Source organism: Siniperca chuatsi, linkage group LG4 (assembly GCF_020085105.1).
Source record: "Siniperca chuatsi isolate FFG_IHB_CAS linkage group LG4, ASM2008510v1, whole genome shotgun sequence".
In the NCBI taxonomy this organism is placed as follows: domain Eukaryota; kingdom Metazoa; phylum Chordata; class Actinopteri; order Centrarchiformes; family Sinipercidae; genus Siniperca; species Siniperca chuatsi.
In genome coordinates, this window is record NC_058045.1 from 19,757,755 (window position 1) to 19,772,439 (window position 14,685).

The 14,685-nt window shown below is 40.8% G+C and overlaps 1 protein-coding gene and 1 long non-coding RNA gene across 4 annotated transcripts in view; one reads left to right on the forward strand and one right to left on the reverse strand.

Moving 5' to 3' along the window:
- Nucleotides 1-14,685, reverse strand: part of LOC122875319 — a 55,520-nt gene that overhangs the window by 34,541 nt on the left and 6,294 nt on the right. Inside the window, exons 2-4 of the long non-coding RNA XR_006377800.1 lie at nt 10,185-10,208; nt 8,196-8,321; nt 7,587-7,736 (exon numbers count right to left, since the gene is read on the reverse strand). This is a non-coding gene — a long non-coding RNA (uncharacterized LOC122875319). The remainder of the gene's footprint in view (nt 1-7,586; nt 7,737-8,195; nt 8,322-10,184; nt 10,209-14,685) is intronic.
- hipk2 (homeodomain interacting protein kinase 2) overlaps nt 13,303-14,685 on the forward strand; it is a 72,077-nt gene continuing 70,694 nt past the window's right edge. The window contains exon 1 of one of the 3 annotated variants that reach the window (XM_044194283.1): nt 13,303-13,703. In XM_044194283.1, coding sequence (XP_044050218.1) covers nt 13,685-13,703 — 19 coding nt within the window. In that variant the 5' untranslated portion in view covers nt 13,303-13,684. The remainder of the gene's footprint in view (nt 13,704-14,685) is intronic. The other 2 variants (XM_044194285.1, XM_044194284.1) reach the window with 2 other exon arrangements.

Here is a 14,685-nt window from a genome sequence, read left to right on the forward strand (position 1 = left end):
AGTTAAAACCCTGAAAATGGATACGAGGTAGCGTGTGATGATGCAAACACTTCTATAAATCTTCCTTTCACTTCCTGGAAATGTTGTTGGTATCAAAGAGCTTTTTAAGACTGCAGGCATGTCTGTAAATCATACAGAGAGGAGCAGAGCTGTTATAATTGCTTTGCAATGCCTATGATGCCCTACCGCATTATCCATGTCATAGCTTATTGCTTTTTTATTGTTAAGTGTCTCATAAAAACAGCATCAATACATGACCATTGATTTGTGCACGGCCGAGTAAGCTCTCCAGATGGTGAACATACATGATACATAAGCATACACACACACACACACACACACACATACACGTGTGATGCCAAGAGAGGAAAAAGAGTGAGCAGTGGCAGTCACATGGACAAGAGGATGCCAGCATCAGATCTGCCTGCCTGAGACCACCACACTGGCCTACTGAGACACGAGGCTGAATAAATGGATGTGTCCAGATGGGCAAAAGAGAATGAGGAAGGAGAGACTGAAAAGGTAGGGTGGAGGGTGTTGGAGGGAGAGAGGGATGAGCCCCCGTGCTGCTGGAAGCCGCATGGTGCTGAGTTTGAAATGTAGCTTCTTGTCACAAGTGAACGAGTGTGCATGTGTCAGTGTTTGCACTGTGGAGCATTGTCTGTATTAGCTCAGACCCGGTTCCCACATCCTGGCTGGTGGTCACACAATTGCACCACACACACACACACATGCACGCACACACACACAGACACAAAACGCAGGCTTATCACAGAGAGCAGAACACTCCTCTGATTAATAAGCTATGGCACTGCAGAGTCACAAGCCAAAAGAATCCGCTCTAACCAAATCTGGTTTGCTCCAGGCTGCAATCCTTCCCAAAAATGAATAAAAACAGATCATTGATCTTGCTCCTCAGAAACTGACGATTACTTTAGTCCTGATAAGGTTTTGGGAAACCAGGACCAGATCAGACCAGCCTTGCTTGGCCTTTCAGCTCTGTAAAAGTTGTGTTCCAAAATCAGCTCACCCAGAAACCCCTCCACTGATCCCAATCCTTTATCACTGAAACCTACTGACTACAGCTATTATTCAATTGCCAGAAAAGCATTAATATTAATTGTTTTGTCTGAGCAAGGGCCAATCTCCTCACATTCGTGTGTTCATTACTGTCACAGAGCTGTCTTCATTACAGAGACATGTTCTTACAGTATGCTTATGTGCACAAGTGTTTGTGTGTGTGTGAATGTGTACTCTCAGTGGGGGTTTATCTCTGACTATAGCTCATACTGTAGTTCTACATGTCTGGTGTTCCTCTGTGTCACATCATCGGCCGTCTAGCGCAATCAATCAAGAGAGCCCATTGTGCCTCACAAAAAGCCAATGAACTGCATCAATAACTGAGCCTGCACTCCCCACCCATGAATATTCCCTTAATGAAACAATCTCTTACCGCAACACAGGCCTGGAAATCAGAGAAAAAAGAGGCTGTACGGCAACAGGAATGTCCGTACATTGTCTCTTTGTGTCTCTCCAATATGTACAGTTACAATGAGGAGCACACGGTGGAGAAAGAAAAGGGAAATTTTGAAAGAAAGGAAGGAACACATGCACACATTGATCAATGTGCTGCTTTATGTCCTTTTGCATGCAAGCTAGCGCCGTTAACAAAAGGGCACTAGCTGACAGTAACCCATTCACTCTAATACCCACCCCCCAAAGATGCAACAAGAGAAAGCAATGGGAGGAAATAATGGCCGCATTCACTTCTTCAAAACATCACACATGGAAGAATCACAGTAATGTCCTCCCTCAAGCAACCTTCATTTCCATTAAGACAACATATCACTCCCTGGTCCCTATTAACCCGGGGACCTGGGCCATCCTGAGCTTGCACGAGCTGGAACACTTTGCACCAAAAACAGTATGTTCATCACTTGGCCTCCCACTACTGCCATTAACTCTGTGCTAAGACCATTATTTAAACACTGAAAGCAGAGTGAGTCATTTGGAGCAATGCAGTGCCAGCTCTAACGTCTATTCTATAGCCGCAGCTGCAGTGTGTAGTCTGGAGTCTGTCGAGGGGCCAGTAAGTGACGCTCCATTGAGCCTCCACAAACAACACAAGACAGAAATGAACCACTGAGGCAGGAGAAAAGGGGGAATGCTTTTCCTCTAAAAGAAAGAAGACGGATGACAAAGCATGGAAGAGAGGGAGGAGTGGACAGAGAAAGAGACAATGTAAAAGAGAATGGAAAAATGAGAGAAGAGAAAGGTTAAGCTTATGATTTATTAAGTCGTGTGTTAGACATAAGCACCAAGGAGGCAAATGCGTCATCAGCCAGGACTACTCTGAGAAAACAGAAAGACATGCCATACCCGCCTGTCTATTGTCCTATAGCGACGCAAAAGATGCATGTGACCCTTAATCCATTGCCTGTCCACTCACTGTGAGTCACATGGATCCCCCTACCTGTGCCATCTCTTACTCTCTTGCTCACAATCACACACATGGACCCCCTCCCCAACAGAGCACGTCATCCACCTCAACAACAGCGATATTTACAGCCGGGGGGGCCGGGTTTCTTGTCACGAAGCCGGCCTTCTCTGCACATACAGTACTGTATGTGACTTCAATGATTCCTGCCAGTCTGAGAGAGAGGACAGCTATTCTCCAACCGAAAGCACAACACTGGTGTGAATCCCGCATCTGAGGCACTTCAATCCTCGAGAAACAATAACAGAGGCCTGGCCTTTGACGTCAGCGTGGTCGTAAAGGCAGAGACAAGGGTAGAGATTCACAGGAACTCTCTGAGGGGGGCAGACCCTCTTCCTGTTGCTAGGAGGCGCTGAGTGTCTCATCTTTTGATGGCTGAATGTCTTTAAAAAAGAGAAAGATTTGGAGAGGGGCAGGAAAAGACAGAAATAGAGTGAACTGTCAGGTCAGATTGTTCTTTACAGGTTCACTTTACCAGGACCTATTGTTCATTCTACCATATCAGGTGTGACTGTTGATGCAAGTAACAATCTATCTATACCAGTATGGCCATACCATCTTTAGATTTTTACTGCTAAAAATGGCTAACGCTTTAGATTACAGCACGCAATGTACAGCGTAATTCTTCCCAATTTACAGTGTAAATGACTTATTCTAAAATATTAGAATACGTACCCAGTAGGTAAAAATACTTACAGTAGAAGTTCTCTTTAATTTCCTCCAGTAGGTCATACTGTACCCCGTAATAATACAATAGGTATCTGTTAGTTAAGAAATACCTACAGGATAAATTCTTTTTAAATTCCCACATTGTTACCCCCTAATTCCCTAACTTCATCTTGTTCCCTTGGAACTACTGTATGTATATATGGATTCTCAATTTATTGATCACATTTAGTCATGTTATTTGCTCATCAAGGAAATAACAAATTGTGAAGGAGTTGCATGCTGTGATATGATTAGATGCTGTGATAGATGTGAGTCATCCAATGAGCCCCAATTAAACAATATGCACTCACCAGGTCGGCCAATGACAACACAAGTCAAACTGCACGTAAAGAGGGGAAGGTCAATAGGGCTGCCTAGTCAGCAGAACTGTCTAATGTCCACTATCATGGTGATCCACACGTGTGTCTTTGTGTGTATAAATGTGTGTGTGTGTGTGTGTGTAGGGTGTTAGCAGTGGATTGCTTTTGACACCTTAGCAGAAGCTGCTGACTCTCTTGTCAGGGCTTCACCCTTTGTGAGCAAAGAGAAATCCTGGTTATTACCGAGGCTGTAAAGGCCAGCAGCTCCTCCTCTTTAGCACACTTACTGAACAAACAGAAGAAAAAAAAATGCAAAGTTTAGAATTCAGAATAGGTAAAAGCTAAATAGCCCTTAAGGCACACTGTGCCTTTCAACCAGCCAACTCTAAACCAAGCTAACTGTAGCAAGCTAATAATAGCTCAGATTGTATGCATAACTTAACTAGTTGTTTCTTATGGTCATGTTCTGCTTCCCCCAACTCTTCTTCCTAAGCTTTTTATTGGCAGTATGATGTACCAAAGTTGCTAGTATTTACTCATATTTAAATACTATACTTTAGTACATGATTTATTAACATTCGTGTTTTCTGTAGTTGGCTTGGTGGCTACTGATGATTAGCTATCAATAAAAATTCAGCGAAAGTCCATCTGCACAAGCCCGCTGCTGATTTCAATAAGTAACTCAGCTATGATTTATAGACTTAATCCCCCACAGGCAAGTGGGTACAGCCAGCTCTAATGAAATACATTGGTTTGGATGTGATCTAAAGAGTCCAGATAGCAGCGCCATGTGTAAAAGAACATATGGATCACTGAGCTCCTCTCAAACATTCCTGAACAATCTGGACAGGACATTGAGCGTTTTATTACCACCAAGGTCTCAGCGGTTACACTGCGGATGCATCCAGCTGCTTGTTCCCAGTGGGATAAGCATCCTATCTGTCCTGGGAAAAACAGGGAAAGACCTCTTGCATATTGCTGCCATGAAATAACGTTTTGTAACTTCATCTTAATCATAGTTGCCGTATAGTTTTCTGTGGATTATAAGATCTAATTTAAACTCTGGAAACTCTGGTGGTTTGTTCTGCCAAAACACAACTTAATGACACAACTTAATGACTGCACTGAATCTCATGCAGTCATCTCTACCACTTTTCAGTAACTCTGATGATAACTAATGTAACTCATTCTCTTTCTGACCCGTGAGTCACTCTGTCCATAAGCAAAAGGAGCCATTTGGATTAGCAAAACAGTTTAAAGCTCACTTTTTGTGAGATCATCTGAGAATATGTCATCAGTTCCACTCGCAACCTTGGGACCCTGAATGGACCCTGTTTTAGTTACGCAGCATACTGCAGAGCTTAAGTGATTAGCTACCATTAGAGCATTTTATAGGAGAAAACAGGAGAAGAGAGGAAAGGAGAGGGATTACTTCACTGTGCCATGGGGAATTGTATTTCAGACAACATTCATCATGCTATCAGCTTCCTTATTATGAGGGCTCTGTGTGGGAAGACACATGTGGCATGCTGGCCAAAATATACACTGCCCTGAGCTGTAAAGGCTTACCTCCCTTTTCTATTTTCAGAGCAACAAATGCCTCACTCTCTCTCAATAAAAAAGGATGTGTAGTTGTATGTAAGGGGCACAGTAGCCAGCTAGTATCTAACAAGTACCTACTGCAAACACGGCTTTTTGCCAGCTTTCTTTCTGTACATCCCAGGTGTCTCAGTTACAGAAAAATTTCAAAAGATTTTAAAACCCTGTGTTTACCATTTCACTATTCATCATTCAACACATGTGGAATCATAAATCACAAAAAACATTATGTTGTGGGAAGATTACCCAATCATTTTTCTGCAGACTCCAGCAGGTGTCGCTCTAACCTGTGATCTCCAATACAGACATACGTAAGTGCTGCAGTCACCAACCAAACCTGGCTGGGGCTGTCTGGGGCTGCAAGAGGTGGGGTCAGTCAATCACTCATTCAGTCATAGCTCTACCTTCACGATGGGAGAGTTCACCAGAGGTTCAACCCTGCCCAGCAGAGCTGTGTGAAACCCAGTCTGCCTGCCATACTCTGAAACACACTCTGTGGAGCCCGCGGCCCCAGGGGGAGGAAATGTTTTCTCATTGCTGCTGAAAAATGCCCCTACCTCTGTGTTTGTATGTGCACTAAACTGCTTTAGCTGAGCATTTAAGCCATTTCGAGATAACGATCATTATCGCTCTTTGGCGGCTTTGGCGTGTAGGCTGTGAGAGCATTCATCTCAAGGAAATGGAAGAGGAGAGACATTCTTTCTGTGAAAATGAGGGAAGCTTTTTGATTTCCCAGGGCAATGCACGGCTTGTGCTGTTCGGTATATCAGAGAGGAAAGAAACCACTGACAGGCTGTTCTTCAAGGACACAACCTTTAGTTTGTTTTGCTGAGGAGTGAAGTCAAAAGTGTGGGCGTAATTCTCTATTTGTCTCTGGACTTCGACTTCCCTGAACCCTGTCATTTCTAATCTTGGGGGCACAGCTGCATTCATACCCAGTGGTTTCACACAATGTAAGCTCATATGTCCATCTTCAGTGTGTGTATAGCTTGTAAATCTTCATTTATAGTGATAGCAGGTTACATAACTTCCACAGCAGCTGCAGCTTCACAAACAGACAGGAATTTACATGTTCTGGACAAATTTCTCTTTCCCTCTCTGTCTCTCTATGCATGTGCATGTGTGCAAACATACCCATGTGTTTAAGCATAGGCAGACATAAAAATAGTGCAAAAGGGAAATAAAAACACCACCTTCCGTAGTAGCGTAAGTTGGTTCAAAAGCACTTACACTCTACACAGCTTCATGCCAACTGAAGGAAAGCGCTACATCTTAAGTGGTTAATGTTCATCCCACAATAGAGGAGCTGAAACCTGCTGTGTCTCTTTAAGGTACACCATACATGGCAGGCACTCTGCTTGCAAATATGATTTGAGAGAAAGAAAGAGCATGGGCGGGGTTGCATTCTCTCTTTCCCTTTTTTCAGTTGGGTGATCAATCGTGCAATGCTGGGTTACATGCTAATTCTGGCTAATGTGTGTAGAAACCTTGTTAACTTTGTAAAAACTTCACAAATGTGGTGGTGTTGGTTTTGGTCAGTCAATACTGATCACACAAAGACTTAAAGCCCTGAATTCCCCTTGAAGGCTTTGTCTGACATTTGAAACCAATGCTGGCATGCAGGTTCGATTTCATTTTCATAGGTCAAAACCAGATAAGTAAAATAGGGTTAAACAAACACAGAGTGTGCACAGTAAATATATATTGTGCGCTGGGACAGAAGCCCATGAGCGGCACAGATGGCATATCCATATGTGTTGTCTGCACTCTGCTGGCCTATGTTTAAAATCATGATGGACAGAGGCTGTGGTGGGATGGACCAAAAGCTTGTTGCCTGTTTTTTGGGTCCCATCTCACAGCTGACAGATGAGCTTTTCCCTTTAGTGATAGCTATAAAACTTCAAATAATGAATTTCATCATCAAGTATGCTATTTTGAACATTTTAAATTCAATAGCTTAAAGTTGGAGGACTTGCGAGGGGACAGATTAAAAAAAGAAGGCAGAGATATCCCGACTTTTAGTCCCTCAAATGAGTCAAGTTTCAAAAATGCTGGATCCTACAATTCCCTCAACCAAATCTTTCATTAGACCTTTCCTGACTTTAAAAATCTCCCTCCGGAGCCACAGAAGACATTACACAACTGTTTTCACAGGCTGAGTGGTACTCCCCATGATGAGTAAACTGGCCTTTCTGTGTAAAATCAGTGGAATGCCCCTTTAATTTTAACAGACACCAGTTATTTACATTTTACCCGATCACTTAGCATTTTCTACATCAATCAGTGAACGTCAACCCTCAAACCACATAATAGTCGATTAGATGTTGTATATGCTTTGGCTTACAGTAAGATGTCTGTTAACACTTGTACTCTATGCCTCCTGTTGGTCAAACAGAGAATAGTAGTTGATTTCCACCGTGATGTTTTTGTCAGCAAGCTCAAGGCTGGACATATTTACTCACCAGCAGAAAACACCAGAAAGATGAGGAAGAGTTTGATTGACGTGGACAACCCACTGGCCTCGACATGGAATACATTTAGAAATCAATTACAGCCTCAATGATGGAAGAAACACCCCTCAGTGGCACACTGCCAGCACTTGATCAAGGCTCCTAGAAAGAAAGAAGCAGGAGACAGAAAAAGATGATTGTGAAAACATTGTTGCACATGTCAAAGACACTACATGTAACTTCAGATAGATGGCTTCTGAATAAAAAAGAAAAAAGCAGGGTGTAAAGCAAAGAGATCATATGACAGGAAAAACAGAAAGAGCTGTTTATACTTGATGTGTCAACACTTTGAATGATGACTCTGTAATGATTGTGTAATGACTCAGCTATAGAAGTGTATTAGTCTTAGTGTGTATTAGTGTATTAGTGTGTGCCATTTATAATAAGCAACCTCTTACTACACGAAATGAACTTAAATGCTACTTTCTTCTAATGTAGAGGCTACATCTCTTTGGACTGTGCTATAAGGCTGATTTGTGTCATGCAGATTGGTTGGTTTCCGAGGCAACCTGTCAATTATTTGTTCCAGCAGCTTTGTCTGAAGCCTGGTAGAGCTCTCACCCTTCCCCTCCACTGTGACCCAGAAGGCCTTGTCCGTCTCGTCCTCAGTAACATCGTGTCTATGATAACCCTCTCAGGAACATCCAAAGACCATCACTGGCTGAGCAGCAGCAAGAACAAGCAGCACTGAACAGGCACAGACAGGATGTTGCGACACAAAAAGAACATTTTGAGAAATATATTGCTGAACACTCAAAAAATAAATTTAAAGAAAGAAAAAGAGAAGCCATTCAGTGTGCTCTAGATTTTATAAGGCATGACAAATTGCTTTATTGTTGAACTGCATGCACTGGTGCGTGTGAAGCATATGGGATAATCATTTACAGCTTTGGGTTGTAATTTATGCGGCTTGTTTGCTGTTAAAGAAATACTGTAGCTCAATCAAAAAGGTAGTCAATGCCAAAAAATATTGTCAGACGAATCTAAATTCTGTTTACTCTGCTGAGATGCCTGGTAAACCACCAGTTCTCACAGGCAGGAAAAACATCACACTCGTACATACCAACAAAAACCACGAAACGGCTTTTGCACAAAAGAACGCTCAGCTTTTGTGAAGAACTATCATTCACATAACAACTCAGATAGGCGTCTTTTTATTGCAATATATTTATTTCCTCATAAATGTTTATCAGGTGTTTATAAGACAAATAGATGATTTAATGAATACTATACATATATATAAGTGGGTACCTCTGACTAAGTTCATTGTGAAGCTTAATTGTCATTGAGAGGAAATACATCAAAGTAATCAAGTCTTGTAATGCTAAAGCTGAAACATGTTCATGAGCACCGCATCACAACTACTCACACGACAGTTAACACTGAACTATACAAGGCTGATAACATGCAGACATCAATAACTGTTTCATCAATAAGTTCTGATTTTAGGGCTCCTGTGTTTGTGACTGGATGTTTTATGACCTACTCAGGTTACTTCTGAAAGTCATTAACTTACAAACGTTACTTTACATATTCCTGCATCAATGTTTTGATGTCATACATGAAGACAGATTGGTTGGGCCACTGTACCAAACAGGAATTCACTAGGTTGTTATTCAGGCATGTTTTTTTTCTCAAAAAAATCTTCTAACATCGCAATCTAGCTGGGTAAAAGAGAATTTCCCATGGAAAAGTCAATTGAAAAGTCAATGATGTCATCCATGTCAGTGAACCAAGAAACAACCCTAGTTCTAAAATGTGTGAGATAATAATTGGACCTGTGGGACTAAACAGTGGAGTGCAGCAGTTAGGAGTCTGAATCAGCACAGAGGCTTTTTCAATGCTATATAAGAGGTTAGAGATCAGTAACAACTGAGCAGGAGGGGCAGAGGGAAAACAGAAGAAACATGTTTGGGTTCCTTGACTTCCCTTAAAAGACATTTTCAAAGGAGCACACATGCAGCCCAAATGAACATAATGAGAGATGGGAAGACGATATTTATTTATATAGGACCACCTACGTAACTCAGTTTTGCATAAGATACACCTGAACAAGTACGAGGCAATAGAAGATAATGAAAGAGTGGTAGCCAACAGTGTATGAAGCACAAGCATAGGCAATTGCTGTGTAATAATAGAGCTGAAGTATTTGTTTTCATATTGCTTTTGAAGTCTCATGAAAGTTCAGGCAGTATTTTTTTTGTGTGTACCCTCGACACCACCACACTCCAAACCAGACTTAACTTGTGTTTAACTCAAGCCATGTGGTAAAATGTGTGTGTCCTCTAACTCTGCAGGCTGCACTCTGTCCTGTGTCAACACAAACAGAAGCATCCAATACTCAGTAGAACTCCCGAGTGAGTAAATGTACTCTGTAAGTCTCTATAATTACAGGGGTTTTAATTCTATCTGCTGCGTATGTTCTATATTTTTCTTACTTAATAACTTGATATATATAGTATATAGTCCGTATATAAACTATATAGTTTATAGTCTTTAGTCACCCAGAGATTGTGGTATCATATATCAGAGAGTGAAAACAAATCTTACTGGGGGGCTGTTGTTGCAGGTGACCTGTGAAAATTAAAATGAAAAAGCAGGTCATAACAAGGCACAGAGTAAATATAAATACAGTTTTATACTGTTACTCATCTTGCATTGATCTTTGATGCCTACATACGGTACACAATTATATGTCCAGCCATGTTTTTTTAATTAATTCGTTCAATTACTCAATTAAAAGCCTTGTGATGAATGTGTAAAACATGCTGATTTCTTTGGTGAAATAATGAATGTGTCGTGATCAGTTCTTTGTGTACATTACTATAGCGTGATTATTCCTGTTCTATCATATTTGCCATCGGCCCGGGTGCAAATGTTTTTGTGAAGCGTTCACCTTCTGTCTCACTTTTAATCTGCAAATCAGCTCCTTGAAAATGGAGCTTGGTACAGATAAGTGGCATAGGAAAGAGGTATTGGATACAAGTAGGAGACAGTTTGGTCTCCAGTTATGTTGTGTATACTATGGCTGAAGAACCAGTTAGTATTAGTGGTGGCCCTAGAAGCCTGGGGCCCTAATATAGTTGCACATACTGCACTGCCAGCAGTAACACGACTGTGTCTTCTTTCCTATAATAAAATAACAACTTAGTAACTTTTATTAACTTTTAGTTTGATAGAAGATCCTCACATTTTCTGTATTATTCTACTTATCTCTGGCTAGCTTTGACAGCCAACCTCTTATTCATTATTAATCTACCTGATTTATTGTTGAGTGGGATATATCCACATCAATCTGTGTGTTATTGTCACTCACTGGGATTTGTAGTTCTGGTCTGTGAGTCATAATTGTCTTACATGATGAATTTGGGGGAGGGGAGATGCATTAATCCAACCTAATTGCCAATTGACCATCTGTCTGTCTGTCAGACGTTCAACATGTCATCATCTGTTCGTCTGTCAAGCACAATGTCTTCCACACCCCTGATTAATGAAACTACAGGTCATGATGATTGCTGTGTTCGGACATTTTGTTTAATCATCTGTTGCACATCTTGTTGATGAAATCTTACAAATTTGTAACTGTAAACTGTAAAGGAAAGTTGATGTTTTTTTCACAACTCATCATTACTTTCCGTAACAGTCACATTTCACAGTTAAATTTTCTTTGTTGAGATAGAGGTAGTCCAATCGGGTAAGCAACACAAGCAGTCATAAAGTTTTTTTTAGAAGTCCCCAGTTTCACATAAAACATTTATTTGGAAGTGAAAGGTGAAAATGAACTTTTAAGTTATTTCCCAAACTATTGGGAAATGCCTTTTGCAGAGCTACATCCTGGTTCAACTTTGGCCTGGTGTGTACTTTCATAGTTGAGAGTGAACACAGTTTTGCAATGCAATGACTGACTGTAATGAAAATTTTGAGGGTGTTCCCATTTTTAATCTCCAAATAAATTTGAATTTGTAATATTATTTATAATTATTACTATGCAAATAATGATATTATTAATATGAATGGAGGGTAAATAAAAAAAAACATACTTCTTTAAAAAATGGGTTTGGATAATTGGATTTTTAGGAAACAGCAAGAGAGAAAGAATATGTCTCACTGCTCCATTTGGCCATTTTTATAATCGAACTGAAAGGTCTGCACACCTTGTGGGCCTCTAAAACCTAATTTTATGCCCATCCTGCAGTTACATCACCACTTTGACGTGTAGTGGTCAGCTCTATATGATGTGTGTGCAGGCTGCAGGCCCTGGGACATAATTCAACTGAATGAGTAATTGCATAACTCTGCAAAGCTGTATGGCTTAGAACATGCACAATGTGAGCTGACAATAGATCATCACTGATTGGTTTTTCACAGTGAGACGCTGTAACTGTGACGAAATACATGGTTGTTTTATTCTATTGTATGTCTGTGTCCTACGACGGTGAGATCAAAACACTTCTATAGAGACCTGTATTGCTTTCCAATCTATTTTCGGGTTTGTGTAGCCTACTTTGGTAGACTGTAGGGTGAAATTGCTCTCCTCTAATGCATTGCTGACAACCGCCCACATTTGCCTAAATAGACCTCTTTAATTTAGAGGTTGGTGCGCATATTGCTGTGAGTGCATTGTAGGGTCGCTGGTAAATGACAGATTACTCACATGTGTGTGAGCCTATGTAATCCGATTCCGCTCCAGTTCATTCTGTGCAAATCTCATGTCGTCATACTGTAGCCTACTGTAGGAGCGCTCCAGCCTCGCGCAGGCATGACCAAACACCCGCAGAATCATCCAACCTAGATGCACTTTGCACGGCTGTGAATGTCAACAGCTGTTCGACGACAGTATAAAGGAGCCACAAGTCGCATCCAAATAATTATTAATAATAAATATTTATTATTATTATTATATAGCCTGCTTGATTTCTATACATTTTTGTAAATTATTATTATTTTACTTATTAGTAGTAGTGAGCCTAGTCGTAGTAGGCTATCACATTACATCACATTATTTTCTATCAGTGTACACTTCCAACACAAAATATAAGCAATAATATTTAACAAAGTAATACACATTCCCCAATCAAAAGGGTAGCAGGGAGAAGAAAAATCTTTATTACCTTCTCAAAATAAAATAATAAAATAGTAGTAGCCTAATAGTAATAGTAGACTAGCAAGGCCAAGTAGTAGCCTACCATAACTCCAACTATAACTGTATTTCTGGTCTATTATCTTTCTGTCTATTTGTATTTTATTAGAACTTTTTGAATCAAGTTTTACTCTATTTTAATATTTAATTTCCGTTTTATTGTGTTTTAAATGTTGTTCAAATGCATTTCTTCGCCTTACATAAAGCACTTTGAGCTGCCTCTGTGTTATCGAAATAAACTTGCCCGGTGGTCGTAGCCTACGGTTGATACTCTAGTACTCTCTATATTATATATACTATATACTCTCACTATAGTACTCTCTTTATTCTTCCCTTTCTTCCCCCCTCTTTTTTTTTTACTGCTACACATTGTTGTTTATCATTCTTATGTTTTGCTATAACGCCCTTCTGTAAATGACGGCGATGATAATGATGATGATGATGATGATGATGTGATTCTCGTAGTATTTGTTTTGGAGTCCAGAATGATGCGTCTCCTCGTCGCCTCCATCGACTCGTTCGTCAGTCGACTCGCTCGCTGTAGCTACACCAAACTCGCTGCGCTCTGACCACTGCAACTTTTGCAGAGACTCCTCACTCCACAGACATGTCGCACAATAGCTGAAGTAAACCTGTCATCGTGGCTCATCATTTGAGCCTCCAGAAATATACCGCAGGTGGGATTTGCATTGCACAGCCTCTCCTCTGTCGCTTCCCTCGCGTCGGACCCTACGTTTGAAAAACGCCTGGATATGAATTATGAGCATTTTCCTCACTAATGAACTGGGCCAGTAATGCAGGAGACCGCGGCGACTCTCTCCTCAGTGTTTCAAGATGGCAGATTTTCATTGAGTTTTGAACAGAAATCTCGCTTTATTTTTTGCCATGAATAACAGAAATCCTTGCACCGATGGCCCCTGTATACGAAGGTAAGACGGTTTTAAAATGTGCTGATTTTTCCCCTGTGCGGGGCTCAGTCACTGAGCCTACTGTATCAGTTGTGATACAATTGAATTGCGGCTGATACGGTGGGAGAGATGCACCCTCTCCTCTTCCAGTCAAAATCATTAAACAGATATTTACATTATGTTTTCTAAACCTACCGCAAGTAGGCTGTCAAATCCCCTGCAGCTTTGTGCGTTAACGCTTTTGGTCACAGTTAAAGAATATTAGTAAATACTCCAGTCTGAGATGTGTACGTTCAAATAGCGCTGATAAGGCTCCTGAATAAGGTCAAAGACAAGCACGTGTTTAACATAGCCTACAGTGGTCTACATGTGTCCACACACCTGGAAATGTTGTGTTTTGTCCTCATGTTTGTTCCTGGTAGAAATGATAGCTCTGTTTACAGGAGAGGGAATGAAAGAAGGTCGGAGACCGATCGCTCCGAGTCTCGCCTCTTTTCACTCTCATTCTTCTATCTCCAATTATTTTACATCAGTCTTAAAACAGACTGACTTTATATGTTGCAGTGCCTCGGTGCATTGATTCCAATGTTTTATTTTTCTTCCGGAAACCAAAGGCAAGCTTTAAAATATAGCATATTCGCTATCGCTGCAGCATTGTAGCTGTGACTAATCCAATTGGGAGAACGCTACCTCGCATGCCTCTCCAAATTGTTTGCTGTCATACAGGTTTCTTTTTTATTCTAAGAGAGAAGCTAATTCACACACAAACAATGTGTTTGCTTTGCAATGTCGTTGCAAGGTGGGTTAGCCTATAAATGTAAAAGAATACAAGCGGCCCATTATAATCATGCATGATCGGGGGTCTGTGAGTGGTCCAACTGCAACTACACAAATAATACCAATAGATTTAATAGTATGATAAAACAGGGACATTAGTATGATAAAACTACATGCAGTTAATTAATTCAGCTGTAGTAATGTATCATTCAGAAGTAGTATAGGC